At 41.0% G+C, this 20,767-nt stretch overlaps 1 protein-coding gene across 2 annotated transcripts; it reads left to right on the forward strand.

Moving 5' to 3' along the window:
- PARK7 (Parkinsonism associated deglycase) lies at positions 1-12,993 on the forward strand. 2 transcript variants are annotated; one of them, XM_073316794.1, is made up of 8 exons: positions 19-105; positions 1,969-2,087; positions 3,886-4,060; positions 5,893-5,994; positions 6,693-6,752; positions 8,362-8,431; positions 10,759-10,845; positions 12,461-12,993. In XM_073316794.1, exons 3-8 carry the CDS (start codon positions 3,971-3,973, stop codon positions 12,619-12,621), a joined length of 570 nt encoding a protein of 189 aa, XP_073172895.1. In that variant the 5' UTR covers positions 19-105; positions 1,969-2,087; positions 3,886-3,970; the 3' UTR covers positions 12,622-12,993. The 2 variants fall into 2 exon arrangements, with proteins under 2 accessions (XP_073172896.1, XP_073172895.1); XM_073316795.1 differs by lacking the exon at positions 1,969-2,087 and having other exon boundaries at positions 1-105.
- The last annotated feature ends 7,774 nt before the right edge of the window (positions 12,994-20,767 follow it).

Below are 20,767 nucleotides of genomic sequence, written 5' to 3' on the forward strand. Positions count from 1 at the left end.
ACAGCCAGCCTGCAAAGCCCGTGACATCAGCATGCTTCCTGCGGCCAATAAAAGGCCCCTCCAGGATGGAAGCAGGTTCCTTCTGCCTGCCCGCCCGCCCCATAGGTAAGGAGCTGCTTGGGGGTTGCGGGGTTCCAGGGTTCCCGGCTGGGCTGGGCTGGAGCTTTGCCTTGCTTTTCTTCCCCATGAATATCAGCGTTTTTGCCGCATTGATTGTCAGCGAGCCGCTGCAGGCCGGGGGTGAGGCGGGCGAACGTAGCCTGCTGGGACGCCGGGGTGCGAGCCGTAACCCAGGCTGAAATAGCAGGGATGTGCCTGGGGTCTGATGGAGGGCGCAGGCTGATTACAAACAGCCGTCCTTGCCTGCGTGTGCCCATGTAGGTTCGGACTCTGACCCGTCTGTAGTTTCATCCGCACGCCTGTGGCTACAAATCTCTTTAATGTCTCTTCTTGCTGGCACTGTGGTCTTGATCACTCTGCAGTATAATTTTGTGCTATTCCTCTTCCTATTTTTTGTTTATAAATTCTGAAAAAATAATCTTGTGCCTTCAAATGCCCCATCCCCTAAATTTAAAAATAGCTGTTGGGACATAAATATTCAGTCGAGCTTGGCTGAGTTCATAAGCCATTAAAATATATTTATTTTCTGGCTCATGTATAGTATTTTTCCTTTCTGCATTTGGGTTAGTGCCTTAAAAGGACACCATCTTGTCCCCAGCTTTCCAGGGGCTGCCTTTCCTATTTGCATCTGTCGGCAGTCATTGGTCCCAGAAATGTGCATTTACCCATATAGGGAGGATGATCTTCACTTACTGGCTGCCACTGGAATAGTAGGAGGTGCCTGCACAAAATTGGCACCATGAGACTACTGACAGAGCTGCATAATAGGAGATTTATTTGCCATGCATAGTCAACCTGCTAAATCAGGGATGGGCAAACTTTTTGGCCTGAGGGGCACACCTGGGTATGGAAATTATATGGGGGGCCATGAATGCTCACGAAATTGGGGGTTGGAGCGTGGGATGGGGTGAGGGCTCCGGCTTGGGGTGCAGGCTCTGGGGTGGGAGTGCAGGAGGGGGCTCTGGGCTGGGACTGAGGGTTCAGAGGGTGGGAGGGGATCAGGGCTGGGGCAGGGGGTTGGGGCGTGGGAGGGGTGCAGGCTCTGGATGGTGCATACCTCAAGCAGCTCCCAGAAGCAGTGGCACATCCCCCTTCTGGCTCCTACGCGGAGGTGTGGCCAGGCAGCTCTGCAGGCTGCCCTGTCTGCAGGCACCACCCCTGCAGCTGCCACCCCTGCAGCTCCCACTGGCCACAGCATGCACGGAGCAGGGGAAGCTCCAGACCCCACTCCCCGGCTGGAGCATGAGGGCCTGATTAAAATACCTGAAGGGCTGGATGTGGCCCCCAGGCCATAGTTTGCCCACCCCTGTGCTAAATCAAGGACTTGTTCTGAGTAACTTGGCTCTGTAATCTCCATGAATAATTACTGTTTTTATTCTGGTAGCACCCACAATGTGCTAGGCACTGTACACAAATGCCCACAGAGGAGGACATAGAGTTTACTCCAAAGAATTTACAGTCTCTGAAGATAAAAAATTTATAAAGGGCAGAGAGGAGGAATACAAACGAAATGTGTACAGCTTCCATATTTAAGTAGTGTATATATACATGAACCATGCTTGACATCTGTTCAACCTGTTTGTTATTAGCTAGCCAATTTCTTGTGAAAATGAGTTTTGCAGATTCTTGTGGATCTTTTGAAGAAAACTATCAGCTCTTTTATTTTAGTACTCCCTTAGTCACACAGTGACTGGAAGTTCTTGCCATGACTACATGAGTCAATTTACTTGCTTAGTGGATTTGGTACTTAATTGGCAGAAGATAAAACTCCGTAATAAATTAGGATTTTCTATACTAAATTAGACCAGAGGTCAATTTACTGTAGTTTAGTATCATGTCTCTTGACAGTGGCTGGTTACCACATACTTCAGAGGAAGGTGCAGTGGAAAGTTATTCCCTAAATCTGCCTATAGGGGAAGCTTTTTCTTAATCCCATCCACTGGTGGCTGGTTTATGCCCTGAAACAGGTATGGTTTATATCCCTCTTATTCTGTCTATTGTAACCGACCATTCTTTAGTAGAATGTTTTTTAGATCCGTTTATATGCATAAACTGTTGGCCTCAGTGGTATCTTGTGATAGTGAATTCCATAGCAGAAGTATGCAATGTGTCTTTTAAAAAGTATTTTTATAGGCTCCTGTGCAAAGATGTAATGGTAGTTAAGTCCATAGCAGAGTGGAGGAAAAGGCAGTTCTTTGGCCACGTCTTTTGTGAATGTGTACAGAAAATGGCTTGTTGCTCACTAATCGCTGCTGCTGCTACTGCTGAAGAAACAGAGCAAAGCAGAGAACAATAAAATTAAGTTTAACAAATCCTATTCCCCCAACCTCCAAATTTGTCTGGGTGACTGTGTCTAACATTTTTTTCTTATAAAGAATGCCCAAACTGCATGTGCATTTTTGGGTGGAAACCCCCTTACTGGAAAAAACTCCCTGCTAAACAGAGTGGGTGAGTTGTGAAATGCCTCCATTCCCAGTGGTCATCAATGTTGCCATCTTTCTGATGACCCAAAAGTCACTTGTAAGTTGTGTTTAACAAAAGATTTGTCACCATAAACATGAATTTAATATGTAGTTTATGTGCTGAAGCCACAAGATTAGTTCTACTTAATAGTCTTCATTTAAATTCTCTTGAAAATCTTCTGCACATTTAGTCTTAAATATCTATTTCGGAGACTCACTTTTAAAAAGAATCTTCCTTTGTTCTATTCAGTCACTTCAGGGCAGTTTCCCCACCCTCTTCCCCACAGAGATTGGGAAATGCCAGAAAATATATGAATCAAACATGTGAAGGCATGGGTAGAATCGTTACAAATCAGAGGAAACTCCTCCTGCATCAGCTGTCCAGAAACTAAATACCAAATATGGGTTTAAAATCTAATTTAAACCCTTCTAATAAGAGTTGTAAACAAGACTTCAGGTGGGAGTCAATAATCTCTCTCCCCATCAGTGTGGGTGTGCACTCTGAAAGCAAATCTGATGTTCACCTTAAACATTAACACTGGCAAATATATATTGTGTAACATTTTTAATTAGACCAGGCTTCTCTTCCCAACTCTGGACTGATGCACTGTATCCCATTGGACAAGTTGTTTAACCCTTCTGTGCCTTAGTTTCTCTTGTAAAATAGTGGTGGCATAATTCACAGCATTGTGACTGTTTTGAGATCTTTTCAATTAAACATGGTACAGAAGTGCAAAACAGTACTATTCTGTGGTGCATTTCGCTATTGGGCAACATTTGAATAAGGCACAAGAATTGCCCCGCTCAGAAGAGGCTTTTATTGTAAATAATCTGTTAGAAACAAAATGATCTAGGTCCTTCATAAATTTCTTATGATGCAGTATGGTAGAAATAATGGCTTCTTACAAAAATCAATCGCCACCACATGAGGAAGTCTAGGGCAGTGGTTCTCAACTAGGGGGCCTCGAGCAGGTTTCAGGGGGCCTCCAAAGTCGCTGGGGCCCAGGGGAGAAAGCTGAAGCCCAGGTCCCTGAGCCCTGCCACCTGGACTGGTAGCCGAAGCCTGAACAATGTAACTTTGTGGGGGGCCCTGTAGCATGGGGCCTATAGCAATTGCCCTGCTTGTTACCCCCTAACACTGGCCCTAGCTTTTATACGCAGAAAACCAGTTATTGTGGCACAGGTGGGCTGTGGAGTTTTTATAGCATGTTGGAGGAGGGGGGCATGCTCAGAAAGAAAAAGGTTGAGAACCTCTGGTCTAGGGGATTCACCCTCTAACAGTCTCTCTTTGTTCCTCGAGCAGACTCTTTGCTTTGTGGGCTCTGGAAGCTTCAGTGTAGCGGTGGGGTCCAGTGAAAATCAGAAGTACATCTTAAAGCTGTTAAAACATGGTCTCAAAAAGAGCCTTAGTGATTCTGGCTAAAGGAGCAGAGGAGATGGAAACTGTTATCCCCGCTGATGTTATGAGAAGGGCTGGAGTGAGTATGATAACCACTAGAACTTTTTATGACCATTTGTTAAAACAAAAGATATTTACCAAGTATTCTCACCTTGAATCAATCCTCAGTGATGGAGAAATTGTTTTATTCAGTGGGCTCCTGGATGAACATGCAACTGGGCCCTTTTATTTGTGGTTTGAAAGACAGATGCTCACTCATACAAACAAGTACTCATTGCTGCAGAATATGAATTCATAGATTCAATAGGCCAAAACATACCTGTTAGAAAAAGCATCCAATCTTGATTTAGAAATTGTCAGTGATGGAGATTCAACCATTGGAACAATTTACCAAGGGTTGTGGTGAATTATTCTCATTGGAAGTAAGGTGTAAATATATATCAATCTGAATCTGACTAGCTCCACCTTCCAGATATTGGATTGTGTTCTATCTTTCTCTGATAGATTGAAGAGCCCATTATCAGATTTTTTTTCCCAAGTAGGTACTTACAGATTTCAATCAAGTCACACCTTAATCTTCTCTTTGTTAAGATAGATTCAAGTAGCTCAATCTATTTATCGCTATAAGGCATCTTTTCTAATCCTTTAATTTTTCTTGTGGGTTCACTCTGAGCCCTCTCCAATTTATCAACATCCTTCTTGAATTGTGGACACTAGAACTGGACGCAGTATTCCAGCAATGGTCATAGCAGTGCCAAATACAGTTGTAAAATAACCTCTCTACTCCTACTCAAGATTTCCCTGTTTGTGCATCCAAAGATTGCATTAACCCTTTTGACTGCAGCATTGCACTGGGTGGGATTATCCACCATAGCTCCAAAATCTTTTTCAGAGTCACTGCTTCCCAGGTTGGAGTCCCCCATTGTGTAAGTATGGCCACATTCTTCGTTCCTAGATGTATACATTTACATTTAGCCATATTAAAGTGGATGTGTTCCAAACAATGTAAACACATTTACGCTGTGAACCTAGTAGTGACTAGGGCCGATATGTAGGTATCTATCATCCTCTCAAAATATGTGCAACTCCTGTGTTAGTGGAGAGAGTTTTCTTTTTTCTTAGGAAGACTAGACCCTTTTGTATTCATCAAGCTAATGACCTTGATTATTTCACTCAGATCTCTCCTTGAAGCTCTGCTTTCAGCTAGCAGTCTCTCACTTACCACCTGTAGAGTGCTCCCTATTTATCACTTGTGCACCTGCAAGTATAGGCAATAATCCAATCTTGATCAGGTGCAAGAGTGATAAATAAGATTTAAAAAAACCAAAACTGCAAAGTGAGAATTTAAATGACCAGAACCTCAAGTCTGTGCACATGAAGCAGCCAAAATAAAATGATACCTCTCCCCTTCTTTTTCATCCCATTAATTTGTTCACTCCCTTGTGCTGGTGCTCCTTAGAGCACAGATCTTTCCTTATTTTTCCCTATAGGGTGCTGTGCACATCTGTGAAACTGTGACCAAGTAGCTGAGAGTCAGGAGTCTGGAGCTGAATAAACCGATTTAGAGAGTGTCCTGTGAACCAGGACCAAAAAGATAATGGATCATTTAGCAGGCCTGCTTAATCTGACACTACTTTAATCTAGAAACCTGTGGAATGCTGGATTATGTGATACAGCTGTTAGACTTTCCAGATTCAAATAACTAATCTTACTGCAGGTACTTCTCATCTAATTTTACTTCTGAGGTGGGAAACCTTTGGTTTTAGTCCGATTCTCTACAGCTTTTACTATTTCTTGGTTTAAATAATCTTTTAAACAAAATATACCTCTGCATACTACTTCAGAATTGTCATCTGCACCCCCTTAAAGCAGAGCATTTTGCTGTTGTAATGGTGTCTGTTTTTCTGTCAGATCAAGGTGATTATTGCAGGCTTAACAGGAAAAGATCCAGTGCAGTGCAGCCGAGATGTCTTCATTTGTCCTGATGCCAGTCTAGAAGATGCCAGAAAAGAGGTTTGTCATACTGACTTAGCATAATGCTTTACAGGACCTTCTTCACAGGTTAGCAGTGGACTTGGAAGGTTATTAGTAACGCCCAGTTTGACTGATCGTAGCAGCACTGCACAAACCCAGAGGCACATAATTTAATTCTCTCCCTTCTAGTGTTGTCCTGCAACACAGTATCTTAGTTTTGCACAATTTTTAACATTCTGTCCAGGTATTTGACTTGGTAAAATGTTTAACTCCGAGCTTTACTGTACATGTTACCCAGACTCTCTGACAAAATAACATAATTTGGAACAAAAGAAAGTTTCTGTTCAGGAAGGAAGTGCTGCTTAGGGAGCTTTGCAGCATAGCACCTATTAGCACATTGCAGAGCTGCCAATCACACTCTGGAGCACTAAACTCCCCATCCACAAAGACTTATTGTGTAGGCAAAGTTTGCCTCAAATCAAGTTTCTCCAGCAGTTCTTGGCCTGATATATGGAAAACGAAACAGTGTTTTTCTAGTAGCTCCATTAAGTGAAATATTTTGGTCGCTCATCAGACTTCGTTTTGAGTAAAGAGCCTTTCAGAAGCAGAAAAGGTAGAATTCCTCTGCTTCTCATTTTAGTATGTTTTAACAGTCATAAAGACAAACTCCCCTGGGTGAACGTGCATGCTCCTCTTCTGTAGAATTCTGCTAAGTAAGCATTTCTTTCTTTGTTTAGGGGCCGTATGATGTGGTGGTCCTGCCAGGTGGTAACCTAGGAGCTCAAAATTTGTCAGAGGTAAAATCATGAAGATAATTCACAGGCCTGCCCATATATCTGTAAGTGTTGCTTATTCTCCTGCTACTGCAGCAAATTCAACCCAACATTTAATTAAAAACAAAAACAAAAAAACACAGTAAGCTGTGCAGCTGCAGTCTTAGCCAGAGTTATCCAGTGTAACAATGGGGAAGTACTCTGTTATAACTTGTAGTATGGAGATGCAACATCTTGTCGTAAATGATTATTGAACAGGATATAAAGTATTTTGATGCCATAAGAAATTAGGAATTGCCATACTGAATCCAATTTAAGGTTCATCTAGTCCGGTATCCTGTCTAGCAATGGCCAGTAGCATCTCTTTTAGTGGAAGGCATAAAGACTAAGGCTGTCAATTAATCGCAGTTAACTCACGCAATTTAACTTAAAAAAAAAACTCTATTAATATTATTAATTGCACTGTTAAATAATAGAATACTAATTGAAATATATTGAATGTTTTTCTACATTTTCAAATATATTGATTTCAATTACAACACAGAATACAAAGTGTACAGTGCTCACATTATATTATTATTTTTATTACAAATACTTGCATCTGCCTCAGATGAAAGTGAACATGCGTTGATCTGCACTCTGCTTTGGATTGTTCTCTAGTAGAACCCAACATCAGCATGGATGCATGTCCTCTGGAATGGTGGGGCATGAAGGGACATATGAATCTTTAGCCTATCTGGCATGTAAATATCTTGCCATGTGAGTGCCTGTTCTCACTTTTCAGGTGAAGCATTAGCTCCTGCAAATGTAAACAAACTTGTTTGTCTGAGCGATTGGCTGATCAAGAAGTAGAACTGAGTGGACTTGTAGGCTCTAAAGTTTTATATTTTATTTTTGAGTGCAGTTATTTTTTGTACATAATTCTACATTTGTACATTCAACTTTCATGATAAAGAGATTGCACTACAGTACTTGTATGAAGTGAATTGAAAAATACTTCTTTTGTTTTTTTTTTTTTTTTACAGCACAAATATTTATAATAAAAAATAAAGTGAGCCCTGTACTCTGTTCTTTGTTGTAATGAAATCCATATATTTGAAAATGTAGAAAACATCCAAAAATACTTAAATGGTATTCTATTATTGTTTAACAGTACAATTAATAGCAATTAATTTTTTAATCACTTGACAGCCCTAATAAAAACCCTCATTAAGCAGATATGGAATAATTTAACCCAGCAAATTGGTCTCGTTGTCTCTCCTAGTTAACAATTGGCTTAAGCCCTGAAGCATGAAGTATACTATAACTTCCAAAATGTTCCTTATGTTGATAACTCTGGATATTCTTAATATCCAGTCTCATTTTGAATCATTTTGAGTTCTTGGCTTCAGCTACTTTCTGTGGCAAAAGTTCAATCACATGTTGTGTGAAAAAGTATTTCCTTTATTGGTTTTGAATTTTCCAGCTTTTGATTGACTGTTCCCTGTCTCATAACACTAAAAATTCCTGATCTACTTTCTCTACATAATTAACTATTTTTTGTATGTATTACAGATCGTGCAGCATGATTTGTGGGTGTTTTTTTTTTTTTTTTTTAAATAATTCCTTAATGTAATATTATTTCTTTGTGCAGTCTCCTGCCGTGAAAGACATTTTAGTGGACCAGGAGAACAGAAAAGGCCTAATTGCTGCTATTTGTGCAGGTAGGTACAGTAATGAACTATCTTGTATTGTAACCTACTTGGCTGCTTTAAAGGACTGTCTGGGTAACTACCTACTTTAGAAAACTCTTTCAGTACTGTTGTGTCCCAATAGCTCAGTAGCAAGAGTAAAATGTAACATGCATAGAGTTCAAATGGAGGGGGGAGAGGAGCTATAATCTAACAAAGTGAAACGCTATATATAGGGCCCTACCAAATTCGCGGCCGTGAAAAACTCATCACGGCCATGAAATATGGTCATTTGTGTACCTTTTACCCTATACTTTCATGGGGGAAACCAGTGTTTCTCAAACTGGGGGTCCCAACCCAAAAGCAGATCATGGGGGAGTTGCAAGGTTATTTTAGGGGGAGGTCATGGTATTGTCAGCTTTACTTTTGCACTGCCTTCAGAGTTGGATAGTCAGAGAGGGGCAGCTACTGCCAGGCACCTAGCTCTGAAGGCTGTGCCATGCCAGCAGAAGCACAGAAGTAAGAGTTGCAATACTATACCATGCCACCCTTACTTCTGCACTGCTGCTGGCGGCGGTTTTGCCTTCAGAGCTGGGCTCCCAGCCAGCAGTCGCTGCTGTCTGGCTGCTGAGCTCTGAAGAAAGCACCCCCACCAGCAGCAGCGCAGAAGTAAGGGTGGCAATGCCATGACACCCCTACAATAACCTTGTACCCTCCCCACAACACCTTTCTTGGGTCAGGACCTCTACAGTTACAACACCATGAACCTTCAGATTTCAATACCTGAAATTGAGAAACTTATGATTCTTTTAAAAATCCTATGACCATGAAATTGACCAAAATGGACCATGAATTTGGTAAGGCCCTAGCAATATACTAGGGTGTTCTATAAAATACATGCTTACGCTAGCAGTCTCTCTGCCAGGAGCTATGTGCTGGCAGTACGCCGTCAATATAAATTTCTCAGACATAAAGTAATGTGGCCCTCTGTTGCCCTTTAGCTTTGGAGGAAAAATTGTAAATATAAGATTACAGGTTCACCATTCCTCATCCACATGGCAGTGGTAACGAGAATTATTCTTGCCTGGCTTGGCTCCTAGACAGACTGCATGACCAGGTATCTTATTCATTGCTTTATAAAGTGCTTTGAGGTGTCTGAGGTATGAAAAGTAATATAAGCAAGTGCCAGCTCTACTAGTTCGACTCTAGATGAAGTAGTGGTCGGGAAAAGGCTTTCATAAGTGATTTCCTTCTGCCCATTGACATGTATAAAATGTATTTATTTAGTCTAGTCATAGGCATTTTTGGAATGCCTCTTTCACTTTTGTTTCTGATATGTCTTTGTTCTTTTGAGTGCTGTGGAAGTACAGAATGTCATTTTAATTTGCTATCACTAGATTTATCTGATGGCTTATCCCGGGTACCTGCAAAGTTCTGAATTTCCTCACACTTGGGGGACAGTAGTTTTCTATTTATCCTCCTGCTTTTGCTATAAACAATCAAGATGAATTTTCAACAGTTCTGTAAAGGACACCATTCATAATAATGGAAGTTCACTTGAAAAGAGTCACTGATTTAATTATAACTGTTTGCAAAGCAAACTTCTAGCTGAATAACACAAGTTGCTTCTTTCCTGGAACTGGCCCATGAGTCAAACTTGAACAATACACAGAAACTGGTAAATCTTATTTTCTGGAATTCCCATAATGGTTTTTTCTAGGTCATTTGTTATATAACTTTCTGCTACATTCCTTCCTCAATTCAGTTCAAATGGGAAGTGTTATCTCCTCTAAATGCTGTTATTACAAATAAAAAAGTTACAGCTCCTAGCCCATGATTTGGCTAAGATATTGTATGTTAATACCCTTCCTTGGGCACTTGGCACACAGTTGACTGTCAACTGTGAGGTTTTCCCCAGAATATTTGTAATTAATCCTTGTTAGCAGCTCTCTGTTCAGTGTCATATTCTGCCTCTTTCCCCCAATTTAAGCAGATATCCTAGCAGTATGACTGACTTGTTGTAGAAGATGGGAATCAAGTACAGTGATCACTTAATCTGCAAGACAATAGTTTTTATTCAAAGATTTAGAACTAAATAACTTTCTGGTTTTTGATGTACGTTCTCTCCCCTGGGGGATTGATTTTGTTTAAAGGAAATGTAGGACACCATGTACCTGTATTTCTCTGTTGGGGCCTTGCATTTATTCTTCTATAGTTCTCATGTGGGCTTAGACTGTGTATGCATCCATGCTAGGCCTCTCCTAGGCTTTTGTGAGGCTCATTCTTTGAATGTTTGTTAAAAAGTACCTGTCTCCAATGGAGTTTACACTAGTGACAGGCTCACTTTGTATTACTTGCAGGTCCCACTGCCCTGCTGGCACATGGGATAGGGTTTGGGAGGAAAGTTACAACACACCCTTTGGCCAAAGATAAAATGATGAATGGAGGTAGGTATAAATATTAAAAGGCAAATGGATGTGTTAAACTTAGCATTTATCTGTCCTGAATACTGTGGAGGAAATGGATCCACGGACCTGTGCCCTTCAGTATTGCCACTTGCCAGAAAGAAGCGGGGGGGAGGGTGGAGCGGAGGCGGCCTCAACAAAACACTGCTAGGACCATTTTCCTCTCCTACTTGAGGCCTGCCAGCTCTCCCCTTTCTGAATTCTTACTTAAAAAAACCCAGCAACCAAACTAAAATGGTTCCCTTCTTACCTTCCAGAAAACCAAGCTGTCAACGGTGATATTTTTCTCATGTAGCAAACTGCTGTGATTTGGGGAAGGCATGTCATGCACATTTCTCATTGCACTTTCTCACCACTAAATGGAAGGAGGGGAGGAGAGTGTAGCAGAAAAGGGGAAATATGAAGATGGGAAGGGTATCCACCACTTCTTTCCCAGAGGGAGCTTGAAAATCTCCTAACATCATGTTTATAGAGGTGGTCTGTGATTTCTAGAAATACCCTGAGAATTAAGAGGCACTGTAAATCTTTCTCAGTGTTGACGGGCTTTGTTATCAGGGTATATGTTGGTTTAGGGTAACTTAAATTGTGTCACTCTGGGATAGTCTTTTGTTTTGTTTTCCTTATTGACTAGTGTTGCAAATCCATACAGCACTGATTAAAATATTACCTGGTGTCCTGTCTAAGTACAGTTAGTCCTGGTCAATTTGAACTATGTCCCTTCCCCCTCCTAGAATGGGGTCCAGGTAAGGCTCTAGTGTTCCATTTGGCACTAGCTGTTGGCTTCTCCAACACTGGGATTTCGTTTCCAAGGTGAGGCTTAGTTGCACGTTTTCACCTGGAGCCAGTTATGGCCACTAATTCCTATGCTTTTAGGAATAATGGCCTATGCTGGAAAGATGACCTGCTTTATGCCAACACTCAATATGGACTTTGCACTGGAGTTAGCACTACTATTGCTAAGGGCCTCATACAAGATATACAGCCCTTTCACCTGTCTTGCAGTATCAAAGCCATTCCCTTCACAGACAGTATGAAGTGGATACATGAACCTTTGAGGGATTGTAGATTTCAATGGAAATCACTGTAGCATTTTCTAATGTGTAATATGATGAATTTCCAAGATGTATCTAAAAGCATAGTTTAATGCATCAGAGCTTTCACGAGAAGGTGATAGGTTTGCAAGCCACAGGCATTAATTAATGAAGCACACACTGTCTTAATTAGCAGTACAAGTGTTGCCAGCTATTGGGAGAGAAGGGGAGGGGTTTACTGTGAGGTTTTTATTGTGGCTTTTTCCTTAAAGCACTAACCATAAGCATGTGATTGGGAGAGAGTCTCAACTTTTATTTAAAAAAAATCCTAGGCCTCATAACAAAGAAAAGCTTTAAAGATTTGAAAGCCAGAAGTTAGAGAACACAATAATTTTTTTTTTTTAATCTCATGGTTTTGGTGGATCTGACTCATGATTTTTGAACACTTGGGGCTAACAGTACTGAGCAGTATGGCAGATCTGGAAGAATTTGCCAAATTGCTACTGGAGTTGTGCATGAGCTGCAACAGCCTGAACATCTTCTGTGTTCTGTTTTTCCTCTTTAAGAACACTACAAGTACTCTGAAAACCGTGTGGAAAAGGACGGGAACTTTCTCACCAGCCGTGGTCCTGGCACCAGCTTTGAGTTTGGCCTGGCTATTGTTGAAATACTGATGGGGAAGGAGGTGGCTGATCAAGTGAAGGCTCCTCTTATATTGAAAGATTAGTACAGAAATCTTGATGAAGGGGAGGAGAGGGAGAAGAACACAAACTCAGATGGAAAGTTTCTTGTGTCTCTTCTTAAGAATAATCAAAAAGCTATCTTCTCCATAAAATCTAATTGTGGGTGAACTCCTTTAGCACAACATTTGATGTAACTAGCAGTAACGCTTATATTAGGAACTGGAATAATTCACAAGCTAATGGTTTTTGTTCTTAAAGAAATTGACTTAAATGGATCTGGTAGCTAATGAAACTTCTGCACTAGAAAGATCTGTGAATGTAAACAATAGTATTATGTTTAATAGTTTTTGTTCATGTGATTCTGAAGCTTGTTTGCTTGCTTAAATAAAAAGGAAAGGAAATCGGTTTAAAAAGTGGATTTCTGCTTGTGTTTTGTTTCATTTTTTGAAACTGTGCCAGAATATTTCTTACCGGTTTGGTTAGTAATGTTGTGATCTTAATTTCCATAAAAATTTAAACCTAGAAATATGTGCAAATTCTTGTGACATCCTGATGGATGACAGATTAAATTGTTTACTTGTGGCACCTTAGAGACTAACCAATTTATTTGAGCATAAGCTTTCGTGAGCTACAGCTCACTTCATACGATGAAGTGAGCTGTAGCTCACGAAAGCTTATGCTCAAATAAATTGGTTAGTCTCTAAGGTGCCACAAGTACTCCTTTTCTTTTTGCGAATACAGGCTAACACAGCTGTTACTCTGAAACCAATGCTTATATGGTAATTCTAGTGTTCTCTAACACACACACACACACACATACACACACACCTACCTCTTGTCACTCTTCTTAGTGAAAGCAGCAATGGCAAAACCAATTAATTAAGAACCCCCTACACTTGTCATATTTGTAAGGTTGCAGCTAAATGATCTTTTCACGTGTGCTAGTCAGAGTGACTTAGTTAATGAAATGTTAAAATAAAATTTGTCAGAAATATTTTGTGCAATGTTTCTGAATAATGTGCGCAAAGAGTCCTAGATCAGATCCTTCCATGTCTTTACCCCCCAATGTAGTTAGAGCACAGTCATATACTCCCTTGGCCTCACCATGCTTGTTCTTTTGCTTACCACCAGACAATTATTCCGAATTATACCTTATTGTATTACCCTAAATAATTTTGCTCCCTCATGGTGGTTTACACCTGTCAGATTCTTGTAGATAGTTATCTCATTTAATGTTTATCTTTCTCTCCCTCTGGCAGTAAGGGGCATGCACTGGAATCAAATTATTAAAAATTGTGCAAGGCCACACTTGCTGTTCTTAGGGGTTAGCTTTGGGTCTGTGTTCAGATTCTCTGGTGATGTACAGCTTTCAGTGCTGAAGATCCTAACCCTAACTCCTGCTGGTGTCCAATCCAGCTTTTTTTAAATGGGGGTGGGGGGTATCTTTGTGGGAGCCAAACATTAATAATAATCTAAGTATAGACAGTAGACAAGTCAAACTGACATTTAAAATGGGATTTTTGTGCAAGGAGGGGAAACACGTCCAGCATATTGTGCTTCCTTTGACAAGCTCTGCGTGTAGCCTCACTGGCATTCAGTAGTCTAGACAAAAATCAGTATAAGCACTGACAGTCAGGCTACGTCTTACCAGATTGGGTCTGATTTGTAATTTTATAAATAGCATTCAGCCTTTGGATTTAGTAAAAGAATTTATGGTTAAATTAGTGTCATGCTACTTCCCTGCATAAATAATAATGCCAACATTGGTTAAAACTCTGGAACCATTTCCAATTTATAGCACACGGAGGCTCAGATGGTTGAGTAGTGAAACCCTTGATGTCTCTGTGCAGAACACAGCGTATCAGCCATGTTTAACAAATATACCCCTTTCATGCCACTGAATATTCTTGATACAATTTGCTATTCCATTGAAAATGGTCACAAGGGCAGAAGCATTTCTGATCAACAGTGGGATTAATTGGAAGCACAACAAATAGTTCATCCTTCATTTTTTCACTAAACCTTTAATACTTTAAATATAAAAGGCATTTGGGCTTTTCAGCTGTTAGTTTTTCCCTTAAGAAATCTGTTGTCAGACCATCACTAGCACTTTAAAATGACAAAGTAAATAACAGATCGGGAATGAAAGTTAAATTCATGGCAGGAGTGTCTGTCTGCATTACTGTAGTACAGGAATAGACTCTTAGATCTGGACTATTGTACAGTAGAAATTAAAAACAACACATGAACCATGAGGTCACATCTGATTCATTTCTAAATCACTGACACATATATAATTTAATTTAAAAAGTGAAGTTCAGACTTGTCCTTACATTGCAAAATGGTATTACTCTGGTCAAGTGAGGCAATAAAACAATCACTGAATTCCTACATTAATATTCAAAGAAGGCACTTTGCTGTGAAGTTAATACATTCACTTTGATCTGTTACAGTCATTCTGAAACATCATAGTGTGCTACCTTGTGATCTGGTCTTGTCCACTGAATTTGGGTATCATCAACTTTCAGTTTTCCTATAATGGTAAGTGCTAATAAGCTTGAAGTCAGCAGTACCATTATTTCAGTTCTATGTGACCCTGTCATAGCCAAGAGAACCATAGCGGGGAACATTTCCTTAGCAATTGTCTCTGGAGCCATCGGCTCTTTGGCACCATATAGTCACTTACCAGCAATCAAATCTTGTGCGCTGAAAGTATTACCACCACAGAGCCTCAGTGACCCTCCCTTCACCCATCTAGTTGAGAGCCCAGCTCCAAATGCTGCTTTTGGAACTAGAGAAGAACTATAGGATGGTTAGAGGGCATAGTGTATTTATACCTTAGACCTATGAACTATAGGACTCAATGTTATGTGTGCTTCAGGGCAGTGGTTCGCAACCAGGGGTACATGCACCCTGAACGGGTACATCAACGCATCTAGATATTTGCTTAGTTTTACAATGTTACATAAAAAGCACTAGCAAAGTCAGTACTAATTAAAATTTCATACAGACAATAACTTATTTATGCTGCTCTATATACAATACATTGAAATGTACATACAATATTTATATTCCAATTGATTTATTTTATAACTACTGGGTAAAAATTAGAAAGTAAGCAAATTTTCAAATTTGCTGAGACACTATTACTATTTCATATTTTTATATCTGATTTTTTGTAAGCAAGTAGTTTTTTAAAGTGAAACTTGGGGGGTACATAAGCCAAATCAGATTCCTGAAAGGCATACAGTAGTCTGGAAAAGTTGAGAGCCATGGGTTTATACTGCTCTATATACTATACACTGAAATGTAAGTACAATATTTATATTCAAATTGGTTTATTTTATAATTATATGGTAAGCAAGTTGTTTTTAAGTGAGGTGAAACTGGGGTGGTGTGTGGTACGCAAGACAAATCAGATGCCTGAAAGGGGTACAGTAGTCTGGAAAGCTTGAGAACCACTGCTTCTGCTTCAGGGCACAAGTCAACCACTAACTGGGGTTAGAACCCACCCACCCTAATCAAGAGGTTATTCCTTAATTGACCACGATGAGGTTTCTTGCACCTTCCTCTGACCTGGCCACTATCAGACACAAGCCCAGGAGGTCCATGTAAGCCAGTTTCCTATCTGGTATGCAATCACTAGATTCCTAAATGCTTAAAATGCCCACTGTGTTGGCTACAGTTGAACAGTTTGAATAGCTACAGAGATTTTTTTTTTTTTTAAATGAAACTACCTCTCATAACAGCTTTTGTTCCGCACAGATTCATTACACAGATACATTGAGTGGATATCCAGGAGCATTTCACAGTTTGAAGGTAGTAGAAACACCAGAATTTTGCATCCATGTCAGTTTCCCCATGTGGGTGAAGAGGGCACAGTGCAGGGGTTAGGTAAAGTGCTTGGGGCACAAGAGGGGGTGGGGAGCCAGGGGCAATGCGGGGGCACTATGCCCATGAGGGCTGGGGCACGAAAATACGAGTTCACCCAGGGTGCCATTGTCCTTAAGGCCATCCCTGTTCATTCTCACAGAAACCACAACTAGCACTACTTGTCCCTCCTTGCTGACCAGATGAAGTGGATGAGAGACTGACCGCTCCTGTGGTCAGGGTTCAGGCACGGGGCAGCACTAGAGGCTGCTGCCTGTCAAGTACTCTTAGGGACTGACAGTGACAGGACCTGTAGCATCTCCCCAGCACTACATTTACCCTAGTAACAATTTCTAAATTACTTTTGTAAAACCTCAACTCTTTTTGTCCCAGTTTTCAATGGTTTGTAAGTTTTCTTCAGTACGCCCCTTGTCTGGCCTCTTTTTCTAGGGCTCTTCCAGGCCTAGGGCATAAATTATGCTTTGGAAATATGTTAGTCCCCATCTTATTCCCCAGCCCTAGTAACAAGCTTTTTCCTCATCAACTCTTGGGTTTGCCTTGTAAGTAATACTCAGAACACTGTTAGAGCCAAGAATGAAACTCAGATTGGTAACGAGTAGGTGGTGATAGTGTCATGCCACCTTGTGGGATATGATAGTTACAGCAACATTGCAATAGCATAAATGACCTTCAGGCTGCAGCCCCAGTGAAATGTTAGCATAACTGGTACACCCTCTGGCCATGCAGGACTTAATTGGAATACTTTACTTTCTAGTGCAGAAGGCGTATGTGTTAACTTTTGATCTTTGTAAAACAAAGTATTGTATTTAAAAAAATAAGTACAATAGATACTTAGTCATTGCCCTATCTCCCTGAAAGGGTGGGAGGGCTTGCAACTTGGGGATCAGCTTACATATAGTTAGATAGCACATTTATTTCAAAGTAGTTTTGAATGCTGCAGTATTAGAATGCTCTGTCAGTGCAGGCTAATGTTTAACTTAAAAACAACATTCAGTGCTTAAAGGTGAATAATTCCATTACCTGATTAAAACAAAGCCACATGAGTGAGCAGAATTAAATAAAAAATAAAAAAATAAACTGTGGCTAACAGTTTGAACTCTCAGCTTCCAAATGGAACTGGAAGTAAGATGGGCTAGAAAAATGCATCAGACCATCTCCCAGATTCAGCCCCACTGCTGCTCAAACAACAGCCTCACATCTTTCCTCTGCTGGGCTTTTTCTTAGATTCCCTACACTGACTGGGTTTATTCATTGATGGAGATAAATCATTGGCACAGGGGCGTTCCCTGGGGAAGGTTAGCATGGCCAGGGCATCACTGAAATGACCCATTGGCTGCTAGTATAAAACAGAACAGCCCTGCGAGTACTCTAATTTATGCTGAGTATGGCCCAGTGGCCAGACAGCCCAAGGATTGGGGGGATGCAGAGGTGATTTAAAGTCAGTTTTATACCCCTCCTCCACAAGATCCACAGTGAACCCTGCCTACGACTCAGGATCTATGCACCAGGCACAGCTTTGATAGCGTCATGACAAAAGTTCCTGGCTTTTCCTGAGGATTTATGGCAGCATGTTTGTGGCACCTGCATGCAACACAAGCTCAGAATGTTTCTGGAGTAGGAGGCCTGAACAATACAACCCCATGTAACTGTAAAGGCAGAACATTCTCTCTGAATGATTTTGCAGAGAGCCTGGAACATCCTATACAAAATGTTTACCAAAGAGAAAAGGGGTTTTCTGCAAATGAAAGCAGTGGGGGCTAGTTTAATCCCCATGTAAGAACAAGAGAATCCATCAGGGTGTGCTCCTCCAGTGACATCTCTGCCCTGAGTCATAGGCCTGTGGCAGGGGAAAGGCTTCTGTCAATGCACTGAAGACTTGTACAGATTTTACATCATAATAGAACATTGCTTAAGCTTGGAAGCAACCTCTTACGCAGTAAGGATTCCTTACACAGTACTGAACTCTGTCAATCTCTCCCAGGTGAACACATGCTTGGATGTGTGACCAGGACACAGGCAATATCTTCTTGACTAACTTGTCAACATGATAGATGGCAAAAGGATGATAAATCACAAGATGCAACCTAATATGCTCATAGCCTCTTGCATTTTCTGAACTGTCACAACAGTCACTAAACTACCATGCCCAAATTGCAGGGCAATGAGTAAAACACCGCTGGGGTCATTCACACTCCTTTATGCCTTAGTATGCGAAGAATGCTTGAACTGGCACAGGGACTATCAGCAAGGATGCCACATATTCCCATCTATCAGGGTTTCATGAGAAAAAAGACAAGAAGTGGAGAAAATATGGAGCTACCTTTAATTTTTCGGAGCATATCCCCTGTTGTATGTTAGGATGGACTCCTCGCCACAGAGGGAGACAGATGCATATACCATCACTTGTATGTGTGTGACATGGGTGGAGGAAGGTGCAGTAAAAGAAAGATGGTCCAGAAAAGAGTAATACTGAGGACACGGTTAGAGCCAAGAATGAAACTCAGATTGGTAACAACATGTAGGTGGTAATAACATGTTTTGGGCTCAAAGGGAAGCTGCAGACTTTAAGCAGAGAAGCTCCTCACTTTGCCTGAATCATTTTGTGTAGCAATGAATAGTGTCAGTGTTTCCAGAGTTTTGATGAGTGTTGCTATCTGAGATTTGGAGAAGCTGACACCTTTGCAAAATTAACCACAGCTAGATTTAGCGCATCCCAGTGTTTAAATAATACAACAACATTTTATGAGCAACCACAGGTGTGGCTTCCATGTATGACTCACACCCAAAAAAAAAAAGTTTTGTGTGGATGAAAATAGGCATTTTGGGCAGGGATTAAGCAAGGCCGGAATTACAATGCCGGATGGGTGTGTGTGTGTGTGTGGGGCAGGGGAAGGGTAACACCTCTTTCAGTCTATACAAAGGCTAATCACAATGTTACTAGGTAGAATTCTTTACAATTATATTTGACCAATATTAAGTACATATGATATAATTAAAACCATGCACTAAATTTCCAGTGGAAATGACATCTGAGAAACAGCTGCCAAAAACACTCATTCAGCTGCTAGGTTTTATTAATACTACCACTTTTAGAAAATATTTTCAGGAAATGAACACAATGCTTCCAGCAAATGAGTCAGTTTTACATGGATCAGGCCTGTAGAAGACTGGAAGTTGATACAAAAAGTGAAGACCCTAACATCTTTTGTTATCCTCTGTGTAAGCCTTTTCCTTGTCAAATTTACTTGTGAGAGACAGGCATTTATGTTGTGCTGCGTGCGCCAAAGGGCCATGATCCTCATACTCCCAGTTGTCTTTGTATAGCTATCTGTTGTCGCAAACTGTCTTTTTGTTCTGTGTTTGTGCATAAGCTAGCATGGGACGGGAGGTGGGATGGGGGTGTGTGTGATCTAGGGCCAGGACTTTCATGCAATATGGTAATAAAAATAATTATTAATCCACTAGAAAGAAACACCCTGACCAAGCTCTGAGCCTGTGCATAACCCTGAATTCTTGACAAAGCTGCCTTGATATGTATACCACAGGAATCCGCCCCCAGTTAGGGTATGGCATCTTTGTGTAAGGTGTCATTTCTCTCTGTCATTCCAAACCTAGATTTGCATCACAAAATCTTTACACAGGAATAAAATCAAGGTTCGTACAAGAACAAAATGTGAACTGCAGGTATGGAGGCCTGCACTAATTGCACTTCAATGGGACCAGTGTCTGTTGCCACCTAGGAATTCCTAGGAATACTAGGGTGTTGCTGTTTTTTTGTGTGGTTTTTTTTGGCTGAGGGACGCTGAGTTTAACTGATGTTTATTCCTAGGCCCGGCCCGGCTCCCTAGGGCCTGCGAGAGACAAAAATGAAACCAAGCGACGACATTTGCAACAGCCATAAATAAAATACACGAGTCCGGGGGGGGTGGGAGCCCTCACCCCCCAGAAGCCCGTGGCACCAGTGGGTACAGCAATTGTTAATGGTGCCGTAAACTTTTGTTGCAGAAAGTTTAGAACAAGATCGGTCAGCCCTCCCAAAATCTGATTTACTTTCTCCTTTGGTTCTGTTTCATGAGGTTAAAAAAAACCTCCAAAACCAGTGGCGTAAGATACCCAACATTATGACTATGTATACTGTACCCTGGGAAGGAATTCACAGCATCATTTGCTTTATGACAAATATACAGGTGGGAAAGGGCTCACAGTTAAGTGAGAGCAATGTGTCACCTAGCAGGCAACCTAGTCTCCCTCATGGATGAGATGGGGATTCTGGAGGAAAGGTGGAAGCCTTTATTATCC

Source organism: Lepidochelys kempii, chromosome 18 (assembly GCF_965140265.1).
Source record: "Lepidochelys kempii isolate rLepKem1 chromosome 18, rLepKem1.hap2, whole genome shotgun sequence".
NCBI lineage: Eukaryota > Metazoa > Chordata > Testudines > Cheloniidae > Lepidochelys > Lepidochelys kempii.